Source organism: Propithecus coquereli, unplaced genomic scaffold, assembly GCF_000956105.1.
Source record: "Propithecus coquereli isolate 6110/MARCELLA unplaced genomic scaffold, Pcoq_1.0 Scaffold423, whole genome shotgun sequence".
NCBI classification, from domain to species: Eukaryota; Metazoa; Chordata; class Mammalia; order Primates; family Indriidae; genus Propithecus; species Propithecus coquereli.
In genome coordinates, this window is record NW_012149986.1 from 797,032 (window position 1) to 821,648 (window position 24,617).

Below are 24,617 nucleotides of genomic sequence, written 5' to 3' on the forward strand. Positions count from 1 at the left end.
TATCCAAAGGGTTTGCTACATGATCAGAAATGCACACACCACTATTCTGATAATAAAGGCACATTTTCCAATAACCAGTTATAACGAGAAGTGCAGCATTACCTAAATTGGGAGTGTCATCTTCCACTAATGGGTCACAGTGACGACACCATGCTATGTGATCCTCCACTTGGCAATCCCAGAAGCACAAGGATGCACTGGACGCATCACGAGGGCTCGTCACTGGAAACCACAGCGTTTCCTGAAGGAGTGAAGAAGGGTTTTGCCGGGTTCACCGAAGGTGAGGAGGGAACTCAAGCCAATTCTCTTCACCTATTGCATTGTCAGTTCTCCAGAAGCTTGGCCAGATTACTTAGGTTTTATCATTTTTCACAGAACAAAGATTGGAAAACTTGAGGTGAGTTTTGTATTTCCACTCCTCAGGGATGTCCAAAAGGCCAAGTCTGTTCCAATATCAAAGTAGACAGTGGTGAATTGGCAACAGGCCAAGACACAGAACATTATAGCCATTCTTTTTGCTTCACAAAAGTTAATGGAAACAAAATTTTCAAATATTCATTTATCAATACGTATAGTTTGCCTTCTAAATGTTTTTTAAAGAGTAATAAATATGTCATTACTACACATTAAATTTACATGGAGTTGTCTCCTAACCCTGGGATTTAAACACCAAATGTTTAATTCTGAATACAAAGAAACATTCACATACTTAATTTTACGATATTCTGGAACAAGTTATATTCAAAAATCAAATGAACAGAGAATATTTCACTTGCAACCAACACACAGTTATTACAAAAAAAGGTAACTCAATGTTCAAAGAAGGGTTTGTCCATTAATTTCTGCTTTGTTAATAGTCACTTGATTTTGGTGGTTAGAAACTTTGGTTGTGGTAAAACGTCTACATGAGTGAGAGTTCATGACCTCAAAAGCTTGGGACTAGAGCATTCACCCTCCGTGTGCATGTTTTTCTACCTACAGCATTTCAAGGTAAGCACAAAATAGAAAATTAAAATTGTAAGAGATTTTATTTCTGGTGCTTTCTTCATTCAGAACGGTTCTTCCAGCCCTGGGGAAGGAGCCTGCATGTTTGGGGCCTGAGGGATTCATTTATTCAGGTGTCCGTGACAGCAGGGAGGAGGACGAAGGCAGGCTGGGGGCACCTCCACGCACTCTAGCATCCCTGCTGATGCCGGCTACTCCCCTGCCCCGTCCTGAGCCTTCCCACTCTCCTCTGCCCCTCTGACACTCAGCACCTGCCTCCTGCGCTGCAGACCCTGCACAGAGTCCCCAGTGGCCTGGGTGCCCCACCCTTGCTGATCCTATGGAACTTGGACGCGCCAGTGCTGTGAGGCTTGTCACCCTCCAGCATGCTTGCATGTGTACGTGTGCATTTCCTAACAGATTATAAACTCGGGCAGAAACCTTGTATGTTCACTTTTCTGTCCCATGAGCCCAGTACAGGGCCTGCCACCTATGAACTAACGCACGAATGCGGCCGAGGCTGGTTAGAAAAGCTGGGATGCCGCACCAAGTATATGCAGCCGTACCTGGGAACACGACGCCCAAAGCACGTCACTACGAGGACGGCTCCTCTGCCACGCCTTCCCCTCCTCCTTCCCCGCCAGGCTCTGCTGGCTGCAGGTCCTCTTCTCCCTTCTTCTTACCTTTATCCTGCCCCACCCTCTTCTCTCCTTGTCTTCCCCTGCTGGCTCCTCTGTCATTTCCCACAGTGGCCTCCCCAAGCCCTGTTGCCCCACGTTCCTGCTCCCTTGGTCCTGGGGTCCCACACCCGCAGCGGCCAGGACCCTCCTCCATGGCGGATCCCACGGCCTGCCAATCCCCAAAGGCTTAACATTTGTTTGACTTTCTAGTTGTCCCTGTCAGTTACAAACCAAAGTCCAGGGTGGAGTCCCAAGGTGCGTAGCACAGAGCTGACCTGCGTGAGCACTCAGGGAGCAGTGCAGGCCCCTTTCAGTCGATGCGAGTATATGCATGTATATATGTACATATGCAATTCACATTCACAAGTCCTGGTATAAGGTTGCAATTTTTCTGGCTGCTATAAAATGTGCCAGTTTTAAAAGTGTGCATTTGTTGCTTGCAAACTTATAAATATGTATAAACCCCATTATAAATAAATTGTGGCTGGCAGATGGCATTTGAGCTGCCAGCAACGGTTGCATGGAGTTATAAATGCTTATTAATTCTCCACTTTTAAATTCACAGCATGGGCCCTGAGATCTATGACATGAAGTAGTATGAAAACATACTCATAAATTAGAGGGGAAAAGCCATCAATAAGAGACAGGTAAGGGCTGGAAACAGACTCCAGACCAGCCACACCAGCATCACCTCTGGATTTCTTTGAAATGCAAACTTTCAGGCCCTGCTCCAGGCCTCTGGAGTCAGGAACGTGGGGGGTGCGCAGGGCTGCAGTCTGTGTCTGAGCCAGCCTGACGCCCGCCTTCCACTCCAAGTCTTCTCATCACCAGCCTGTCTCTCTGCACAGCACTTTCCTTGCTTAGGAAGTGTGTCAGATGTGCACAGGGCCAGTCAGAAATTGTTCCCAGAAACAGCCTCCCACCAACGACAGACAGGTGGATAAATACCCCCGCTTTCTCCCCTCTCTGCTGACCTGACTCGGAGGTGTGTTCAGCCCTGTCTCCCTGGGCTCCCTAGTGGGAGTAAGCCCCACTTGTCCACACCGTGGTAACTGGCTCGCTGACATACCCCTTCCTTACAGCTCTCTCTCCTGCCCCCGATCGTCACCGGGTAAATGACAGACACTCGGAGCCTCTCTCCGGTCTCCTGAAGGAATGCAGCTAAGATAGAGGAAATAGAAATACTGCCTCTTCCCTCTGAACACTTGGGGCTTTCTGCATTCTGAGCCGGAGCACAGATGCAAACCCCAGGGAGAGGCGCCCTGTGCCACATTCTCCAGGGGTGAAGGACCTTCGTAAGTCCTGTGCTGTTTCTGAGATTTATCCTCAGCACGTCACATGGCTCCAGTTTCCTCAGCTGAAGAATGGGGGCCCCTCCAGCTGGACTATTTTATAAAGCTCCCCTCCTTGCCATCCCATATGCAGCTGACAGTTCTTGGTTGGCCATATGTTCCAGGAATCGTGCTTATCCACTGTGTCTTTCTTGGAACTCACTGCAAAAGTTCCACTGGAGAACCAGGGCATTATTCTGAAACCTGCTGCAAAGAGCTGTCCGGGTCCTGCAGTGATCTCTCTGCGAGCCTCCCACCCACTGCCAGTCCTGCTTCACCACCCGCAGAAGGGGATTTATGGATGGCGTGCAAACGTGGACCAGCGACAGAGGACGGACTTCGGGAATGAGGACTCCCAGGAGGTAACCGTTCCTGGTGCTCTGCGCGTGTCTCTCAGCCCCAGCACTCTCTGGCGGCGGGCGGTGCGCAGCCCTGTGGCGTGGAGCAAGCTGAGGCTCAGAGACATCAACAACTGGCCACCTCATTCTGGGTGTGCCCGAGCTGAGGCTGCACGGAGGTGTCCCCCCGATGCTGGCGCTGCCTGGGGAGGCCTGTGGTCCGAGGCTTCTGCCTGGCTCAGCCCAACAGGAAGGAAATGTGTGATTGCCTTCCCGTGGCGACCAGTTCAGAGGAAATGAGGACCAGGGTGTCCGTCTTAAAGCACTACTTATATAAAGGAGCCACCCCAGTGTCTGATGCTACCAGGAAGGAAATCTTCATTTCAGGCACTGGGGCCACCTTCAGAACCCCAGGGCGGGCACAGAGGCTGGATACACGGGTTCACTGTACCCCTCGGCATGTGGGCACTTTTGGGTCCACCCTCCTGGGCCTGTTTCCCCTTCTAAGCCAGGCCTTGCCCTCCACACACGCCTCTTCACTTCCTGCCTTCATTTGAAAAGATCCACGATTCCCTCTGCCACGAGGAGACCCTCAGTGACACCACGTTTGACCCACTCAGGCCTTTGTCCATCTGTCCCAACACCTGAGGTGGCCTTAAATGGAACAGTTGCTCATCAAGGCTGAGCAGGCACCCAGCTTCTGGCCCTCAAACATACCATGGAAAGGCCCAACAGTGGCAGCTGACGTGCGGGGTTTCAGGCTGAGCCGTCTGACTGGTGTTTATGGCACGGCCCACCTGATTCCACAGTGCGCCACTGGGTAGAGGGGGTTGGTATTCAGAGTGACTCAAAGCACAGTGAGCGCCCCCTCAGAGGTGGGCAGGTGTCTCCAGCGCCATCCCGCAAGAGCAGAGAGGGGTTATTTTAAGGTCACCAGCCCTGCCCGGCACTCCCAGCAGATACGGAGTGCTGGGTTGAATGTGGGGTGCCTGTGGAGGGGTAGCAGGGCCCGGAAGCGCTCCATGGGCCCAGGGAGGCCCAGCCCGGCCCGCAGTGACCGTGCCCTGGAGCTCTGAACCCCTGGAGTGCACGGCACAGTGCCGTTCTGCCTGCGTTTGCTGTTCAGCAGGCCTGCCCCGCCCAGGCCAAGATGTAGTCCGAGAGACCACGGGGAAGAGGGACCCAGGCTGGGCAGGGAGGAGGCTCTGTTGCATTTGCCTCGGAATCCTGAGCTCCAAGCACGAGCTGGCGCACAGGAGAGCTTGGGAAACTCGAAGTGAGCGGAATAGCTCTGCAGCCAGATGACTGCATGGCCCCAAGCAAGGTGCGGCACCCACCTCAGTGGGAGCCTCAGTTTCCCCATGTGTGAAGTGGGACTCACAGGAGTGACCCATCACATAGCGCCTGAAGGAAGGACTGAGATAAACCCATGTACATTCTAACACGCTTTATGAACTGGAAAGGAATTAGCAAATCACTGCCATCCACCACGTCTGAAGTCTGCTCTGATGGCTAAAAGAAGTGCCAATTCTTTCACCTGCGCCACTCCAGTGTAAGCAATCTTGTAATATGAGCTTAAAATATGCATTTCAAATTAACATTGAAAAGAAAAATTTGACCCCAAAACTTTTAATTTTCTAAATCGATTCTCATGCAAAAAAATATTTTCTATATGTATGTTGCCTACCACCATCAAAATAAACTCCTACTTCACAGCTACTAAAATCGTGGATTACCATTTCTTAAGGCCGTCGGAGAGGAACGATAAAGTAGATCAGCCATTACGGTGCTCATGGCTCTTAACTTTCGTTTCCTACTTTGCTAGTGTTCCTTAACATTAGCATTTTGGCCTTGCACACTTGGGGAATGCAAGAATGTTGAAAGAAGGTCATTTTCTACATTTCTGTATGTAGCATACTCTCACACACGGGAGGGGCAGAGCTGTATGTGTGTCTCCAGGGCTACAGACCTCCCAGGGGACAGGAGAACAGGGCAGCTGTCGAGCCACTGACCACACTGTCGCACAGCAGGAGCCTGGTCCAGGCTGCCTGCTCCGCCCTGCTGCTTCTGGATAACTGGGAGCCGTATCCAGCCTGAAGCCGGTTCAGGAAACAGCAGGATGGTCTAGTTCGTGCCAGGCTCTGCAGAGTTCCACTCCACTGCAGAACACCCTGGAACGCTGACTTGGATTTCAGCGGGCCTGCAAAAGGCAAAACTCCAAAGAAGGCTACGTATGAAGCCTGGGACCTGTTTTGGTCCATCCTCACCTGTTAGCCCTCCCCTGTCTTCTCATCTGGCCATATGCACCCCCAAAGCAGAAACGGGTTCGCACCCTTAGCATTAGAACGTCGCAGAATTATTAGTCACTGGATGTTTGAAAGTCTCCCCTTAAAGCATCACATTTATCACCATCCAACTCTAACTTGGAGCATCTCTCCGTTCAGCTGGCCCCGGGTGCCGACTCTGAGGCCTCCCAGGGATGAGAACCAGGGCTATAGCACCATGAGGAGGTGCCGACGAATGAATGGATCCACCTATCTTTTTAAAGACATCTGTCAAATCACAGGGCAGTCTCAGCCCAGGTCTTTTTAAAAAGTTATACACATTGCCATCTCCTAACACCGAACGACCCACCAGGCCACGACAGTGTTTTATCTGAAAGGGAGGAGTGAGGACAAAGCGTGGAATGGGCGCACGCCCTCTGCGCGGAGGCCTGCGGGAGGACAGCAGGCCCTTCTGCCTCCGTCACTCCAGAGGTGGAACCGCAAATCGAGTCCAGTGACTCCTGAGTCCCAGACTGAGCTTCCGGCACACGCGGACCCAGGCCTGTCAGCCGGTGCCCGCGTCTCCGGGCCTGGACTCCTCGGGACGGTGCCGTGCCTGCCTCAGCGCGCTCTCCCGCATGCCTGCTCCCCGCTGCACGGAAGGAGGGAGCGATTCCACTGCAGCTGCCACCAGAGGCCCGTAGCTCATCTGCCGGCCAGAGGATGTGCAAACCAAGACTTCACCTCGACTGCACTCAACAGGAACTCATTCGTCATCACATGGATGAGAGCAAGGGAAGCATTTGACAATGGAGATCTTGGTCGGCGAGGCTCATTTTGTCCCGTATTTGGCATAAAGCGATCCCCAAGTGCCCCAGCACAACCAGGACCGAAGGTGATGGGTTCCTGTGCTCAGCACGACCCGGGGACGCTGGCATGCCGCCTGCTCTGTAGCGAAGCTGCAGAGAGTTGTCTGTGCCAGATACCCCGAGCGCGTGGCATGCAATGCAGGGAGCACGGGGGGCATCACCGCAGGCCAAGGGAGGATGCCCACCCCGCCAGCAAGCACAGGCCCAGCGTTTCGTTGTGGTTTAAGTGAGCGCCAGACATCCTTGGGCAGCATGTTTCCTTATTCTAGTACGACTCTGTGTTTATCCCCCTGCTGCCTCTATTCGCCTTTCGAATTGTGCTTAGTAGGTAAACTGCAGGTTACACCTTCCTACTGGAATTTCCTTGTGGAAAGGGTCAGTTGAATTAAATTTTTGCCTGGACATCTACAGTCAAACTTTTTTTCATTAAAAACATACAGCACAGAATATTAGTCTTATATCTTTCTTAGTCTTAAAAAATATAAATATAGAGGGATAATTTGTACAGGATATATAGGTATGTACACCTCTAATATGCATATGAGAAACCTGGAATAAGTTTATGAAACTTGACCTTGAAGGAAGCCTTCCTTTTGGGGCTTTTGAAAAGGCTCTGAGCCACGGGCAGCTGCCCCAGTTCCTGCAGCCCTGACCGATCTCCCCAGGTCCTCCTGACCTGGCGCACGGTGTCGGGAGAGGCGCTGGCCGGTCACTGCTTCCTCTCCACTGGCTGCTGGAGGCACAGCTCGCTCCCGGCAGACACGATGGGCAGGTTGCTGTCCAGGTGGTGGTTGATGAGGTGGCTGATGCTGTCGAAGACTCTGTCCTTTGTCCGGATCTGTGAAGGAAGGAAGGAAAGGTTAAACACATCCCACAGACAGAAAAGAGAATGTGCTTTGCTCAGATTCAGCCGGGCCATCTGAATTGGCTCAGAAGGAGAGGAGCCAGGGACCAGGGGCTGCCCAGGCTTTAGAGATGCTGTCTGCAAAGCCCCTGGTCACTGGCGACGGTCAGTCCATTTCCTCTGTTGGCCCCCAGAACTGAGCTCTGGAATGCCCCAGCCCACTGCCCTGTAGGGACAGCCTACCTTGTTTCTTCCCTAACTAACCACATTCCCAAGGGGGCCTGGAGACACGGCCTCCTCCGCCTTCAGCAACCAGGGTCACCCCACCTCTCTGCCCTGCTCCCTCCCTGCCCCTCTTAGAATCGCTCCCAGAATCCTCTGTCCAGCATCCTGCACAGCCCACACCAGGGTCTACGGGCTCCTGTGCCCCTCCCACCTCCAGGCCTCTGCATGGCCGGCCCCTGGCCCAGAATGTGCTTCTACCTGGGAACCCAGCTCAGCCTGCGCTGTGACGCCAGCACCTCCAGGCAGCCTCCCTTCCTCCCCCCGCCCTACGGCTGGCATCCAGGCCTGCTCAGGGCTTCCACCGGGAACAAGCCCACTGATCCACAGAGGAGCTCCACGGAGGCTGAGCCAGGCTGGGTCAGAAGGGCAGTGCTCCCTGTCCCTGGGCTTTCCGTTCTAGGGCCCAGCACAGTGCCTGCCCCACAGACTTTTCCTGAATAAATGGGTGCCAGGGTGGGGGGAGGTAATGCTCTGGCCCACCTCCTGGCCCACGCCATGGTCCCTGGGGACCATCAGCCACCTTCACCCTGAGCTGGTACACTCATGGTGTAGACCACACTTGAAGAGAGTGGAACAAGCCTGTCAGGAGCAGTTTCTAGAGGAGTTCTAGAAACAATCCCCTGGGACTTGTTCCTTAAGGAGTGGGAGATGGGGTAGGCAGCAGATGCCTGGCTAGACCCATTCACACTCACGGGTCACCTGAGGGCCACCCGAGTGCCCTGACCTCACTCTCTGGCTTTAGGGATTCCCTCCCCATCAGCGTTCACCTGAGTCCCCAGCAGCCCCAGCTCCCATGGGGTGACCAGCTCTCCCCACCCTCCTACAGGGACTCCCGAGAGGATACTCACTCTCCTTCTCATTATTTTTCCCAATATTTTCTTTTCCCCAAATTCTTAGTGTCACTCCTGCCTCCTCTAATGTGGCCACTCTTTTCTCTCCCCTCCATCAACCCCACAATGGGACATCAATCTCTGGGCCTTCAGCCCCGTTCCCACTCGCACCCCAAATCTACAATCCAGGTGTGCGTATTGGACATCCCTGCCCAAGGCGCTCTGAGAGGCTCACACCGTCTGCTAAGGGCTCTACCACTTGGCAGCCGGAGGCAAGAGCAGAAGCTTTGAAATGCGGATGTTTTCCTCCTGCAGGAGCCCTCCCCACCTGTCTCTGTAAGCACCAGAGGGGAGGGAGCTCCGGGCCAGAGGGTCCCCTGACTCTTGGCATTAAGCCTCACAAAGGATGTACCCTGTTGGGCAAGTGCAGAAAGGAGTCTTTTTGTAAGACTTCCCAGTATCCTTCCATTGCGGTTAATTCTCCTGGGGCTCCTTAGAATTCCTGAACTGGAAAGAGACCCTGCATGATTCAAGCAGGAAAGTTATTTAGAAGGCAGGGGAACCCAGAAACTCTGTTTAAGACCAGTATTTTTGGGGTGTTGCCTGGACTTTCACTCCTTATTCCCATGTCTTAACGATTAATACTTATGTAAGTTCTGGGGGAATCAGGGTAGATGAAGAAGGTTTTCTGATAGGAAAGTGTCTGGCACAGCAGTCTCAACCTGAGCTCATGTCCCAGTCGCCTGAGGAGCTTTCAGTCACTAGCATCCAGGGCCCAGCCCAGGTCGGGTCATCAGGAGCTGGGGAGTGGGGCCTCGACACCAGTGTGTCTCAGGCTCCCCCAGGGATTCCAACATGCTGCCAACGCTGAGAACCACCAGTTAGCCTCTTTGCAGTTCCTAGCGGGCCAACATAAACACACACATATGCAAACAAAGGCATGCAGAGAGATAAGTCATGTATCCCGACTGCCTAAAGAAATAGAGAGGCCAGTTCACGTCATTCCCATAAACACTCACTAAATCTCCAGTCTGGCTCCTTCCCAGAGAACTTGCAGCCAACAGAGTTATCTGTGTGGACCCACCTGTGCACTAGAAATACCGATGGCCAAGCAAAACCACCTGTCTGTTGGGACAAACCTAGGCTCCAGATACCTGAAGGGATACTGCTACAATGAGGACGCATGGCATGTTAACCTCAGACAACCGGGTGAGGCCCTGCCCAGCAAGGAGGAAATAAAAGTAAACATGACAGCCTTCATTCTAGGCAGGCTACAAAAGAATATAGATCAGAACGTGCATATGTTAGAAAAGAAGAGAGGCCTAAAATTAATAATCTAAGCTTCTACCTTAGGAAACTGGAAAAAGAAGAGCAAATTGATCTAAAGTAAGCAGAAGGAGAGAAATAATAAAAACTAGAGCAGAAATCAACAAAATTGAAAACAAGAAATCAGCAGAGAAAATGAATGGAACCAAAAGCTGGTCCTTTGAACATAGCAATAAAATTGATAAACCCCTAGCCAGAATATCTAAGAAAGAAATAGAGAAGATCCAAATTGTGAATATCAGAAATGAAAGGGGGGACACCACAACAGGTCCTGCGGGTGTTAAAAAGACAATAAAGGAACCAGGAATAAAAGAATTCAACTTAAGATGAGTTATCAGGGTATTAAATGCATTTGGCTTACAATGTTTTTGATTTAATTATAGGTTTATTGGGATGCACCCCTGTTACAAGTTGAGGAGTATCTGAATGACTCTATGCCCATAAATTTGGTAACCTGGATGACATAATGGACCAATTCTTTGAAAGGCACACTCTGCCAAAACTCACACAAGAAGAATATGAATATGCCTATTTCTATTAAAGAGATTGAACCAATAACTAATATCCTTCCAAAAAAGAAAGCATTAGGCTCAGATGAGTTCACTGGTGAATTCTACCAAACATTTAAGGAAGAATTTTATTCCAATTCTCTATAATCACTCTCAGAAGATAATCAGAGAAAATACTCCTAACTCATTCTGTGAAGCTAACATTACCTTAATCCCCAAACTAAAGACATTATAAGAAAACTATAGCCCAAATTTCTCATAAGGATAGGTGCAAAAATGCTCAACAAAATATTGCAAATAGAACCCAACAATATAGAAAAAGAATTATACACCACAACCAAGTGGGAGTTCTCTGTTATGCAAAGTTGATCAATATTTAGAAATCAATAACTTTAATCCATCATATCAACAGGCAAAGGAAGAAAAATGACATGATCATATCAATAGATGCAGAAAAAGCATTTGACAAACTCTAATACCTAACATTCACGACTTGAAAAAAAAAAAAAGCTCTCAGTAAGCCAGGAATAGAGGGGAAGTTCTTCAACTTGATAAGGAATATCTACTAAAAAAACTGCAGTTAACATCATACCTAATGATGAAAAACTCAAAGATCAAGAACGAAGCAAGGATGCCACCCTCACCACTCCTTTTCAATATCATACTGGCCTAGCTAATGCAGTAAGGCAAGAAAGGAAAGAAAAGGTATACTGATTGAGGAGAAAGAAATAAAACTGCCTTTGTTTACAGATGGCATGAAAAAAATCCAAAAAATCAACAACAACAACCAAAAACAACTCCTTGAACTAAAGACAATTATAGTAAGGTTGCAGGATATAAGGTAAATATACAAAAGTCCATTGCTTTCCTATATATGAGCAATGAATACATGGAATTTAAAATTCAAAACTCAAAACCATTTACATTAGCATCCCCCAAAATGAAATACTTAGGTATAAATCTAACAAAATGCATATGAGATCTGTATGAGCAAAACTACAAAAGTGTGATAAAAGAATGCAAAGAAGAACTAAATAAATGGAGAGGTATTTCATGGTTATAGATAAGAAGACTCAATATTGGCAAAATGTCAGTTCTTGACAAAATGTATTAAATAACTTATTTATTAGATAATTTATTAAATAATATTAAATGAAGTATATTTAAAAACAAAAGAGTAGACTGAACATTCAACTTGAGGGTATAGGGTGGGTCAAGGTTTTCAGGGTGAGCAGCTGCAGGAGGTGGGGTAAGGTTTTACAAAGGAGGGAAAGCAACGTCTCCCACTCTTCAAACAAGGCCACTTGGGAGCCTCTGGAATTGTTTGTGGTCAGGAATTTCTTTTTTGGTTGGTTTTGTAAACCATTATTGCTAAAAATGGGTTACCAGTTTTAGGTAGAGATCCCCAAGGTTTCACAGCAGCTTAATTAAAACATGTGTAATCCTAGCACAGGAGTTTGAGACCAGCCTGAGCAAGAGTGAGACCCCATCTCTACTAAAAATAGAAAAATTGCTGAGCATTATGGTGGGTGCCTATAGTCCCAGCTACTCAGGAAGCTGAGGCAGGAGGATCACTTGAGCCCAGGAGTTCAAGCTTGCAGTGAGCTATGATGACGCCACTGCACTCTACTCGGGGCCAAAAAAAAAAGCCTCTTCCCTAGGCTGGGGAAGAAATGCACACTTGGCTCTGTACAGCCTGTGGTCAGCAGGAATCACCCCCAGCGTCTGCAAGTAAGAGGGTTGGGGGTTAGGATGGGAGATGGGAAGGGGCAGTGGGGCGGGGTGAGAGCTGGGGGTGGAGGGTGGGAGGCAGGGAGGTGGGCACAGGTTGTGTGGCAGGTATGTTCCTGCCACATTGGGTGTGCACGGCCTCTGGGGCCTGTGCACAGCTGCAGGTCTGGCTGGTCATTTTCATCCCTCCTCCCTGGCAACTCCCACGGTTCCCCAAGTGGCTGGTGGGAAAGTGAGGGCTCCTCCTCTAGCCATGACCTACGTCCAAGTCAAAGCAGGACACAGCGGGGGCTGCTTCCAGTGCCAGGATCTAGGGGGACACTAAAGTACCAGTGGCCACAGAATGAGATGGAGAAATCATCCTTGCAGAAGCTTCCAGGAGCTGCTAGAAAACAGCCGTGCTGTGCAGTGGGAGGTGCTGCCCAGGAGGCCCCCTAAGGACGTGGGCTGAGTGGAATGTACAGGGCAGGTCTGGGACACAGGCGAGACCCCCTCATGTTTTCTTCCTCAGTGGTGACTAAGCCGGGCAGAGATGCCTGCTTGAAGGGACATCAATGTGTCTGGGTTGAGATTTGCCATCTGGGCCCTGCGCCAGAGTGGGGAAGGCCTCCTGCTCTTGGGTGGTGTGCCTGGGCCTTATGAGGGTTTGGGGAGGGGCAGCGGGGGACGGTTGGTGATCCACTGAGCTGCAAGCCTGGTTTGACCTCACATGCTCACTGCACACTGAGCTTCCACACCCTCGCAGATGTCAGGCCGCTGGACCAGCCCTTAGGAATGCTAATGTTCTAGCAGCATCGGGCCGGTACCGTTTGTTCTAACTGTATGGAGAGCATCCTAGCTGATAGTGTCGGCTAGCACGGCTGGATAGAAGGGTAGTCTCTCGTCCCAGGAAAACCCAGGCTACTTCGGGGCAGGGGGTGGGGGTTGTGCTGTCTCCATGAGGCCTCCAAGACATCACTGGATGAGTCACTGCTCAGGAAACCACAAAAAAGTCTTCATTCAGCTGCCAAAGGAGGGAGACTGGGACCACCGCACTCAGAATGTCCCTAGAGCTATCTGCCTCTGCAGGCGCTCAGTGACCAAAGACAGCACCGAATCTGCTCACAGCAGGGAGAGCCAAGCCCAGGCCACACACGGGAGAGGACGCAGCTGTTCCTCAAAACTAACCCTATACCTTCAGAAAAATCCACAAACTCACAGCAAACCAGCTGAAGAGGAGGAAGTCACCCAGGCAAGTGAGCAGTGGGTCTCCCGGCAGCCTGCTGGGGCGCTGGGCAGGGGCAGGGGCTGCAGGCTCACCTGCCTTGGACCCTCACAGGTGAGGTGCATTCACCACCCGCCAGGTAGAGACCGTGTGCCTCCAGCAGCCCCTTGGGGCCAGCAGAACACAGCAGCAGGAGTTTGAAATTTGAGAGCTGGAAGCTTCCTTCAGTGCTGTGAGGTGTTGCCATCTTAAAACACCGTCTTCACTGTGGAACAATGGTGTCACAGCTTACGTGGATGCCCCAATCCAGGAATAAGATGGGAGGGAGCAGGCCCCAGCACTCGCAGGAGCCCCGCTCTGCCCTGGGGGCTGCCAGCGGCTGGACTGGAAGGTGGTCTCCATGGACAAGTAAGTCTCATGACTTGCCTAAGGCCAGAGGTGCTCAAATGGGCTCCAAAATGTCTATGTCTTTTTGGCAGGGAACAAAGGTACAGTGCCCGTGACAGACATCGTCAGGTATCCAGCGCACAGGGCAGAGGCCTGGCCCACCCTACTGAGCAGCAGGCTCCCCGCACCCCAAGCCGCGGCAGGGAAGGGGCATGTCTGCCCGGCCAGGGCAGGAGCCCATGTATCCTCGGGCACTGTTTAAGCTCCTTGACCATCCCCTCGGGGCTCCGGGAGCCTGGAAGGAGGTGCAAGGAGATGTCCATCGGGAAGGCAGGGCTGCTCCCACGCCACTGCCTGGGCCTGGTGGAGGCCATACGGCAGGGAAAGCTCCGGCCGCCCGGGCCTTCTCCACGGCCTGCTCCCCCAGCCCAGCTGCTGCCACTGTGGCGTGGGGTGGATTTGAGCCAGTCGGTCCCTCCTGGCCTCGCCTCCTTTGGGGCTGAGGCAGACACAGGCTTTTTCCACGTGATGCAGACTGCCAGGGAGAGGACTGGCCAGAGGCCCCAAACCCACCCCATCAGCAGCGTGGGCGCTACCGGGCCTCGGGAGTTGGGAGCCCAGAATAAACTCAGCCACCAGCTCATCGACGAGGTCTCTGCATTTCTTACAATATTTTTAATCACTTGAGAAAGGGGCTGACAGTGGCAGACAGATCACACACACCGAAGCTCCGTGGGAAGGAACCCAACCCCAGGCATCAGGAAGGGCTGTGTTTATTTGGGGCCCAAAATGCTTGGAAACCTGAGAAACAACTCAAAAGTGGTGGGAAATTAAAATAATTAACAAATATGAAGTCTATTCTGATTTTCCAAATCCCCGCTGCGGCCACACTGATCCGTGTCTGTTCTCTGCGCCGGGCTCGGAGGAGGTGGAGGTCCCTCCGGGGTACTTCTCCTTTCGCTGCCTGTTCTCACCCGCCTGTCAGACATTTGGCAGAAATTAATTTTCAAACTTTATTGATCCAAGCACACAGATTACTCACGTTTGTGTTTAACTGGCCATGCAGAGCAGGACAGAATCAGAAGGTGCTACCGAGCAGAGGAGAGACTGCTGCTCCAGCAATCGCAAGTGCCGAGTTAGAATCCTGTTTCTACTGCTAAAGTGCTGCGTTAACTGACAAGTCACCTGACACATCCTTTCTCATTCGTAAGAGGTTCCATCCACTAGAGCTGAGGTTCTGAGCCCTGGGAGGGCTTGTGAAAGCTCAGACTGCTGCCCCACCCTCTGCACCCTCATCAGAGTTGCTGACTCAGCAGGTCTGGGGGTGGGGTGGGAGGGGTGGCGCCTAAGCATCTGCGTTTCTAAGCAAGTTCTGTGGGATGCTGAAGCTGCCCAGAACAGTGGCGCAGAGCTCTGTTGGTCTGATACGTGCTGTTAAGTGAACCATGACACCACCTTCCAGTTCACTCAGCTCCTCCCATCACCCAACGGAAACAGAGGGGCCCCTTTCAAGAAGCTCCACAGGTGTGCAAAGGCACGAAGTCATTACCCCTGCGGCCCTTTCTCTCCCGTGGCACAAGCCAAGTGGCATCCTGTGCACCAGGCACATGTCTCAGGACCTTACTAAGGACCATCGATCCTGCCTGTGACCTCCAGAGAAGCAGTTTCGTGCGGTGATGAGAGACGAGAAGGCGGTTTTGAGCAGTGCCCCTTACGGCAAGTTACTGACCTCTCTGTAAAATGGCCGTCATGCTTCCCATTCACGGCACTGCTGGCAGAATTAAATGGTTAATACACGTGGAGTATCCGGCACCGTGCACAGCCCCTAAGAAGTGCTCAGGAAATGTTTGCTATTCCTACTTTCTTATCACGCTGAGCGGTTTAACCTCACCCTGGAGGATTCCGAGGAGCAGAGTGACGTTAGCAGAGCCTGCCACTGGCAGTGCGGGGGCAGGGCCGCCGTGGGAGCCCAGGTGAGCCGGGAGGAGGAGGTGCTCTCTCAGGGATACTTAGGGTGGTCTGGTCAGCACTTTATGGAGGGAAGTGTGGGGTGGCTGAGACTTGGTGACTAGGCTGAGAAAAGGAATCAAGGAGGGGGAGCTGAGGACAAGCAGGTGGGGACAGTGCAGCCGTGATGGGCTCGAGTTGCCTGGGAAATGTTTGAGTAGAGTTGCCCGTGGGCAGTTAGAGATACTGTTTAAAGATTCTCTCATTAGTGAGTATGCCTAATCAATGACAAGATGTTTACATCTGGCACCTTCCAAAGGGCCACACAAGAACGAAGCCTCAGACGGGGATGTCTCCTACTTAAAATTCAGGTTATGGCTGGCACGGTAGCTCACGTTTGTAATCTTAGCACTCTGGGAGGCAGAGGTGGGAGGATCGCTGGAGATCTGGAGTTCAAGACCAGCCTGAGTAACACAGCAAGACCCTGTCTCTACAAAAAGTAGAAAAATTAGCCGGGCATGGTGTCACGTGCCTGTAGTCTCAGCTACTTGGGAGGCTGACGAAGGAGGATTCGTTGAGCCCAGGAGTTTGAGGTTGCAGTGAGCTAGGATGATGCCACTGCACTCTAGCCAGGCAACAGAGTAAGAGCCTGTCTCAAAAAAAATTTTTTAAATAAATAAATTAAATAAAACTTGGCTTATGTTGGAACAGGTTACACACACACACACACACACACACACACACACACGCGTGCATGCACACACACAGAATGGCTGCCCTTTGCCTACTTTCTTGGCTTTAGCTGGATCCACTGGGAGACCCCACCCCATGTGGTCTAGGTCCTTCCCAGACTCAATGCAGGGCCACAGTGCTTGGCCCACATCAGCTCCCTGGGGCTGCAACGCCAGGAGTCCAGCCTGGGATCTTGTCCGTCCACTGCTTACATGCCCACAATCAACCCCCTTGTCCCAGGTGAGTGCTCCTTTCCCTCCCTGGGGAGTGAGCCCAATCTTGAATCCCTGCACAGTGGGGCCCTGGGTGGGTCCTCCCTCCGCTGCTCCCATGGTTCCCCAGACTAGCCACATCCAGGGTGAGGAGGAGACTCCTAGGCTTCCCTGGACGCCCTTTAGTTCAGCTTCCAGCCCTGTTCCTTCTGGGTCTCACTTCCCATCCTTTCCTAGTTCCAAGGTACTGAGAAGCCCCAGTCACTGCAACTGTCCCCAAAAGTCAGCAAAGTCTGCTCTTGACAATATAAAAGCAAAAATGATAGAGAACTGACCATGGAGACCAAAAAGGAAATTTGCAGGAAATGGTCCCTAATCAGGATTTCTTCAGAGCTGGTCAGAGAAGGGCAGAGAAGGCCTAAGCTCCACTGGGGAGAGATTCCTTGCCCCGGCCATTTCCACATTTACAGAAAAAAGGAAGGAATGTTCTTACCAATTACCCAGTGAGCCCGATGCTGAAATTTACCTATGGGTTTTCATTTCTTTAATTTGGTTTGATTTTGAAATCTTTAACAGAAAACAACTAGAGAAGGGTGAGTGCTGATATTTTACAGCAGTTAACAAGAGTGTGGGCGCTGCCGTCCCACCTTCCCCAAACCCAGTAGAAAGACAGTGGAGGAAAAAACTTCTCAAACAGAAGAGGAGGGAAGGACACGGTGACCTCAACACAGATGGACCAACGGGGAGGGTGGGAGCCTGTTGCATGACAGAAGAGAGTGGGCAGGGGCAGCCTGGAGTGCAGGAGGGGTGGGACCCTGCAGCGGGAGGCAGTGACCTGCGGGACAGCAGGAGGCAGGAGCCAGGCTCCAGTAGCAATCACCTGAGTAACAGCCTGCAGCTCCCACAGCCCCTCCTTCTCCTTTGCCTCCTCACAGCCAAACTAGCATTTGGTTTCAGGGAAGAATTCCAGGGAATATTTACCCAAAGAAATTAAACGTGCTGCCTAGGAGGAGGATGGTAACCCCAAGTAAAGTACTCTTGGGAGGTTCCCAGCTTGAAAGTCCATGCCCCCTACTTCGACCTAAAGCCTGACCAGTCAGACAACACCTCCCTCTCCAGCCCGCCCCAGGTGTATACACACTTTATCCCTCTATGCTCTGCCTCCACCATCCCCACCCCACTCACACATAACTCCAGTCAGCCTCCTGATGCTGGGGACAGGCTAGAGGGAAAGAGAACTACATGTACCATAGCAGAGGAGACCAATCCCAGGAAACCTCTCGTTCTAAAATATCACGGGGAAAGAGTACCAGGCCTCTTAAAAACGCCAGCACCGTGAAGAGAAAGATCATGATAAGCAAACTGACTCCTGCCTCAGAATATAATTTGAAAAATAGAAAAGAGATTAAACAACTTATATATTAATAACATCAAAAAGTCAAAAAGATACTGACTGCATCCATTAAAAAGAACAACATGCATGAAAAATAAAACAGAGGACAAGTCTTTTAGAAATTAAATATATAATTTGTAAGATTATATAACTAGAAATATATATAATATATGTATAACATAAAGTTTGTATGCTAGTAAGGAAAGCTCCCAGAACATAGAGCAAAATTTCAAAGAACTGAAAACTCTGGGAAAAGACAAGAGACAGCAGGTCAGTCCAGGAGGTCTGCTCCCTCAGCCAGGAGTCTCGAGATGAAAAAATATAGAAGGCAGGAAATTATCAAAGAAATTATATAAGAAAATTGCTCTGACTTAAAGAAAAACACAAATCTTCAGAATGGAAGTGCTCATCAATACCCAGCAACAAAGAATGGAAAAAGATACACAGATTCATGATCATGTCATTGCAGAACATAAAGATAAAAGAAAAAGCTAAAAATTTCTAGAAAAAGTAACCACAAGAGGTGAAGAATCAGACCAGCCATACTACAACCAACCATACTGTGAATCGAAAGTGACTTGAAAACACATTTTCAGACATGTAAAGATAAGAAAGTTTATGCTCATGCACCTGTTCTGAGAAAGGCTCTTAAGGAAGCAGTCTAGTAAAAAGTGAGTGAAAGCTAAGAAAGAAGACGATAAGGGATACACACAGGCTGAACTTCACCCAAGAGCCCAGTGAAAATATATCCCTGGAGTTATGGGTTTGCTCTAGAAATCTATTAGTTCACTTTAGAAGAGGAAATCCATCTGTCTTCATATGCGTTCCAAACAATACGTGGGATAAGCAAAGCACTGGTAACAATAATAACATTATGAAGAGAACATAGCTTTCTTCTCTCAAGAAGAGGACAATTAGAAACTTCAAGATTCACAGATTTAAAAAATAATTGTATAAAAGAGTACATATATAATGTAATGTTGGGCCTAAAATATAGAAAAGTAATATATGTATAACATATTTGCCAATAACAGCACAAAGGAGGTGGGTGGAAGCAAAGCTGCATTGGGCTGAGATAACTTCAGATGATCAAGTAATAATTACAACAATGTATTGTTGGGTTTGTGACATTAATAGATATAATATGTACAGCAACAATACCACACAAAGGGAGAAAAGGGAACAGGGCAATGTAGGAGTAATGTTTCTATATACCATAAGAATTAAGCTCGTATAAATCTAAAGCTGATTCTGATAAGAAGTAAAGCCTGGGGCAACCACTTTAAAAAACTCACAAAGTATAGTGAAAATAAATTATTTAAAAGTCAAAAGACTATATTATAAAATATTCACTTAATACAAAAAACTAAAGAAGAAAGAGGAACCAAAAATGCAACATATAAAAAACAAAAAGTCAAGTGGCAGATGTAAATCCAACAATATCAAAAATAACATTAAATGTGAATGGATTAAACAATAGTCAAAAGGCAGAGATTCTCAGAGTAGCTAAAATCAAACATGATCCAACTATATGCTGTCTGGAAAAGACACACTTTAGATTCAAAGATTACAAACAGATTGAAAGTAAAAGTGTAGAAAAGGATATATTGTGTAAATAGCAACCATGAGAAAGCTGGAGTCTATGTACTAATACCAGATAAAATAGATTTTAAAACAAAAAAAATTACTAGATATAAAGGGGGACATTTCACACTAATAAAAAGTCAGTACATCAGGAAGCTAGAACAATTATAAACATGTAAGCACTTAATGACAGAACACCAAAATACATGACGAAGCCAAACTGGCAGAAATAAAAAGGGAAACAAGACAATTCAACAAGAATAGAGGCTTCAATGAACCACTGTTAATAATGGACAGAACAACCAGACAGAAGACCAACAAGGGAGTAAAAGACTTGAACTACACCACATAACAATTAGACGCAACAGATATCTGCAGAATACGCCACTCAACCACAGAATAGACGTCTTTGTACGTGCTAACCAATTTGATACGGGAATGAACAAACCCCCAGAAAGACACAAACAATTAACCCCGACTCATGAAGGAGGAGACAATCTGAGTAGACCTATAACAAGTGAGGAGAGTTAGTAATCAAAAAAAACTACCCAAAAAGAAAATCCCTGGACCAGATGACTTCACTACTGAACCCTACCAAACATTTAAAGAAGAATTAATACCAATTCTTCACAAACTCTCCCGAGAAATAGAAGAAAAGTGAACACTTCCAAACAAATGCTATAAGGCCAGTATTACCCTGATACCAAAACCAGACAAAAACACTGCAAGGAAAAGAAACCCCTACAGACTAATATCTTTTATGAATATACCTGGAAAAATCCTCAGCAAAATACTAGCAAACCAATGCGAATTGGTTTGCAAATTCAGCAACATATAAAAAGAATTATATGTGATGACCAAATGGAATTTATCCCAGGAATGCAAGGTTTTTTTCAACATCTGAAAATCAGTTAATGCAATACATCATAATAGTATAAAACACAAAAATCACAAATCATCTTAGTAGACACAGAAAAGCATTTGACAAAACCCAATGTACTTTCATAGTACAAACACTCAACAAACTAGGAGTAAAAGGAGATTTTCTCAACTTGATAAAAGGTATCTATGAAAAGCCCAAAGTTGACAATCATACTTAGGGTGAAAAAACTAGATGCTCTCCCCCTATGATTAGTAAGAAAACAAGGGTGTTTGCCACTTCTATTTTTCATTGTCCTGGAGGTTCTAGCCAGGGTAATTAGATAATACAAAGAAATAAACAGCATCCAGGTTGGAAAGGAAAAGGTAAAACTGTTTATGTTTGCAGATGACATGATCTTATACATAGAAAATCCTATTAGAATTAATAATAACTTCAGCAAGTTTGTAGGATACAAGATCAGTATACAAAAATTAGTTGTACTTACATTCTCTTGCAATGAATAATATGAAAATGAAATTGACAAGACAATTCCATTCACACGAGTGTCCAAAGAATAAAATACTTAGGAATAAATTTAAAGAAAGAAGTGTAAAACTTATACTCTGAAAATTGCAAAATACTGTCAAAAGAAATTAAAGAAGAACTAAATAAATGGGGAAACATCTCATTTTTGTGAATTGGAAGACCAAGATGTCACTTGCCCCAAACTGATCTATGGATTCTATGTAATTCTTATCAGAATCACAGCTGACTTCTTTGAGGAAATTGGCAAGCTTCTTCTAAAATTCATATGGAACTGCAGGAACCCTGAATAGCCAAAACAATCCTGAAGAGAAAGAACAAAGTTGGGGGACTCACGCTTTCTGATTTAAAAACTTAATATAAAGCAATGGTAATCAAAACAGTGTGGTACTGGCACAAGCATAGACAGGTAGATCCATGGAACAGACTTGAGAGTCCAAAATACAACTATATATCCATGGTCAACTGATTTTCAATGGTGCCAAGACTATTTGATGGGAAAAGAACAGTCTTTCAACAAATGATGCTGAGACAACTGGCTATCCACATGCAAAAGAGTAAAGGTGAAACATTACTTCACACCATACACACAAATTAACTCGAAATGGATCAAAAACCTAGATGTAACAGCTAAAACTATCAAACTCTGAGAAGAAAATATAGGGGTAAATTTTCATGACTTTGGGCTTCACAAAAGATTCTTAGATATGTCACCAAAAGCTTGAGCACAAAGGAAAAGACAAATTAATTAAAGTTTATCAAAATTAAAAATGTTCATGCTTCAAAGGACACCATCAAAAAAGTAAAAAGATAAGCCATGGAATGGAAAAAAGTTACAAATTATGTATCTGATAAGAGATTTGTATCTAGAATAAAAAGAACTCTTACAACTCAATAATAAAAAACAAATAACCCAATTAAAACAAATGGGCAAAGAATCTGAATATACTTTTCTCTAAGGAAATATATAAAAATGGTCAATAAGCAAATGGAGAAGTACTCAATATTGTTAGTCACCAAGGAAATGCAAATCAAAACCACAATGAGATACCATTTCACAACCACTGGGGTGGCTAGAATCAAAAAGTCAGATAATAACAAGTATTGGTGAGGATGTGAAGAAATCAGAACCGTCCTGTGCTGCTGGTTGGATTGTAAAATGGTGCAGCCACTTTGGAAAACAGTCTTGCAGTTTCTCAAACAATTAAGTAGAGGATTACCATATGACCCAGCAATTCCACTCCTAACTATATATCCAAGAGAAATGAAAACGTTATGTCCATACAGAAACTCGTACACAAATAGTTAAAGCAGCGTTATTCATAATGGCCAAAAGGTGGAAATAACCCAAGTGTCATCAACAGATGAAAATAAAATAAAGTGTGGTATATTCATTCAATGGAACATTATTCAGCTATAAAAAGAATGATGTATTGATACATGCTGCAACTTGGATGAACCTTGAAAACATTATACTAAGTAAAAAAAGCTAGCCACAAAAGACCATATATTATATTATTGTACTCACATTAAAGTCCAGAATGGGAAAATTTATGGAGATAGGAAATAGATTAGTGATTCTTAAGGGCTAGGTGAGGCAGAAGGACAGGAGGACAGGGAGGTGATAACTAAATAGTATGGTATTTCTTTTTATGGTAATGAAATGTTCTGAAATTGATGGTGGTGGCGATGCACAGGTCTGTGAATAGACTGAAAGCCACTGAACTGTGCACTGTAAATGAGTGTGGTGTATAGATTATACCTCAAAATCCGTATAAAAAGATTTCTCTATCTGCTGGTTGATAGAAAATACAAGGACAGAGGAACAAGTTAAACAATGTCACCAGGAAGCGAGAGCCAAATCATAATATGGGTTATTCTACAGACAAATATCTAGTTTTCTTAAACAAATCACTGGTGTGAAAAAGGGTGAAAGGAAAACTGCAATAGAATAAAAGAGTGTTAAGATACATAACAAAATCCAAATGTGGGCAACATTTGCATTCCGATTCCGGCAAACTTATAACAAAGAGAAAATCTTTGAGACAATTAGAAAAACTTGAATATGGTCTGGATATTGGATAATGTTAGTTATGTAACAACGTTTTCTTTGAATGTCCTTATTGGGAGGGATGCATACTGAAGTATTTATAAGAGAAATGACAAGAGGTGGTCTTGGGATATACTATAAAACACTTTTAAAAGCTCCTCCTTCGCAATTCTTTCCATTCTTTTTCCATCTGGAATAATCAGTCCAAAAGCTAAACAAGGACAGGTGTCTGTGTCACAGGGTGTGGGGGTAGCTACAGTGGGCCAGATGGGGCACTGGAGCCCAGGCAGAGTGAGGAGAGAGAGCGCCACAGGACGACAGCCTGGCACGGGAGGAAGAGAGGAAGGGAGGAAGCCCAGGATGGGTGTCAGAGTCCGCGGAGGGGCAGGCTGTCTATCTGAGAGGGCGACCATTGCCGGGCATTAGCGCGTGAGTAGAGCAGAGAGCCCGAATGGTCAGGCGGAGGAGTCAGAGCCCAGACAGGATGAGGAAGACGAAGAGGAGGGGGCAGGATCCCTGATGGGGGTAGGGTTGGGGGGTGGGTTACTCACAGGGGAGTTAGTCAAAAAAGTAAAAATAAAGATGAGAGTCAGGCTACCCCTCGTTGGAGAAGGAAGTTATAAATGTGAAAAAGGAAAACACAATCACGAACTCTGTGATATTGGATTGGAATTAGAAGACACGTGAGCTCATGTTTCCAATATATACAGACAGATGCAGAAATATAGGTATTAATGTACACGTGTGGGTGCGTGTGCCAACTTCTGCCCATTACAAGGGCTGGGGACCCGTAACACCCCTCAAAGTAAGAAGCACATCCAGTGCCCACATCTTGGCTTCTAAAGACCACCCCGTGCAAAGGAAGGGGCCAGGGTCCCTTGGAGAAATGGCAGCCTGCAGGACGAGGGCAGAGGAAGGCGAGCCTGTGACATCGCGCAGCGACCTGACGGAGCAGCTAGGCAAGGACAGCAGCGATGACAGATAATCCACCGCATACACTGCGAAGCCGTGAATCCACACCGACCAACGAATGAATGAACAGATGCAAAGAAACTTCAAAGGAAGTTTCAGATAAAGTTATTTAGACAGTTTCAAGCACCTCCCACAGAAGTGTGTTAATTACAAAGGGGAAAGTAAGCTTCCCGGGGGAGGGCTGGCGGACACCTCCTCACGGAGCAAGCAGCCATTCCCACCTTGCTGCACGCGCGGGACCGCACGGCGGCCTTCTGTGAGGCAGCCTAGACGCCCGTCCGGAACCAGAGAGTGAGGTCACATCGGAAGAACCTGAATTGAGAACCGTCCCAGGTTGAAGGAGACTAAAGAGATGTGACAGCTAAACGCAGCGCACGATTCTGAACCCGACCCTTTTCCAACACAGGGCATCGCTGGGGACCGAAGGGGCTCTAGGGGATTAGACAGCAGGGACGGCTCAAGGCTCCCGTCTTGGTTTGGCAGTTGTGCTGTGGTTATGCAGGACGACGTCCTCGTTTGTGATCGAGTCCTTGAGCCAGGTACTCTTCAATGAGTCCAAAGAAAAAAAGTTCTTTGTACTATACTTTGAAAATATACTCCAAAAAGTTAACGGCGTGGGATCAAAAGGGCCAGCAGGCCTGCCCGGTCCCCCTGGGCAGGGAGGGAAGTCACCAGATGCTACTGCCTGACACTGATGGCATAAGGAAGACAAGTTTGATGCAGCCAAAGGCACAAAGACA

The 24,617-nt window shown here is 47.7% G+C and overlaps 1 protein-coding gene across 1 annotated transcript in view; it reads right to left on the reverse strand.

Annotated features, from left to right (window-relative positions):
* Nucleotides 1–6,872: 6,872 nt before the first annotated feature.
* Nucleotides 6,873–24,617, reverse strand: part of SHC3 (SHC (Src homology 2 domain containing) transforming protein 3) — a 173,718-nt gene continuing 155,973 nt past the window's right edge. Inside the window, exon 12 of the mRNA XM_012653563.1 lies at nucleotides 6,873–7,304. Within this exon, the coding sequence (XP_012509017.1) occupies nucleotides 7,176–7,304 (129 nt within the window). The 3' untranslated portion in view covers nucleotides 6,873–7,175. The remainder of the gene's footprint in view (nucleotides 7,305–24,617) is intronic.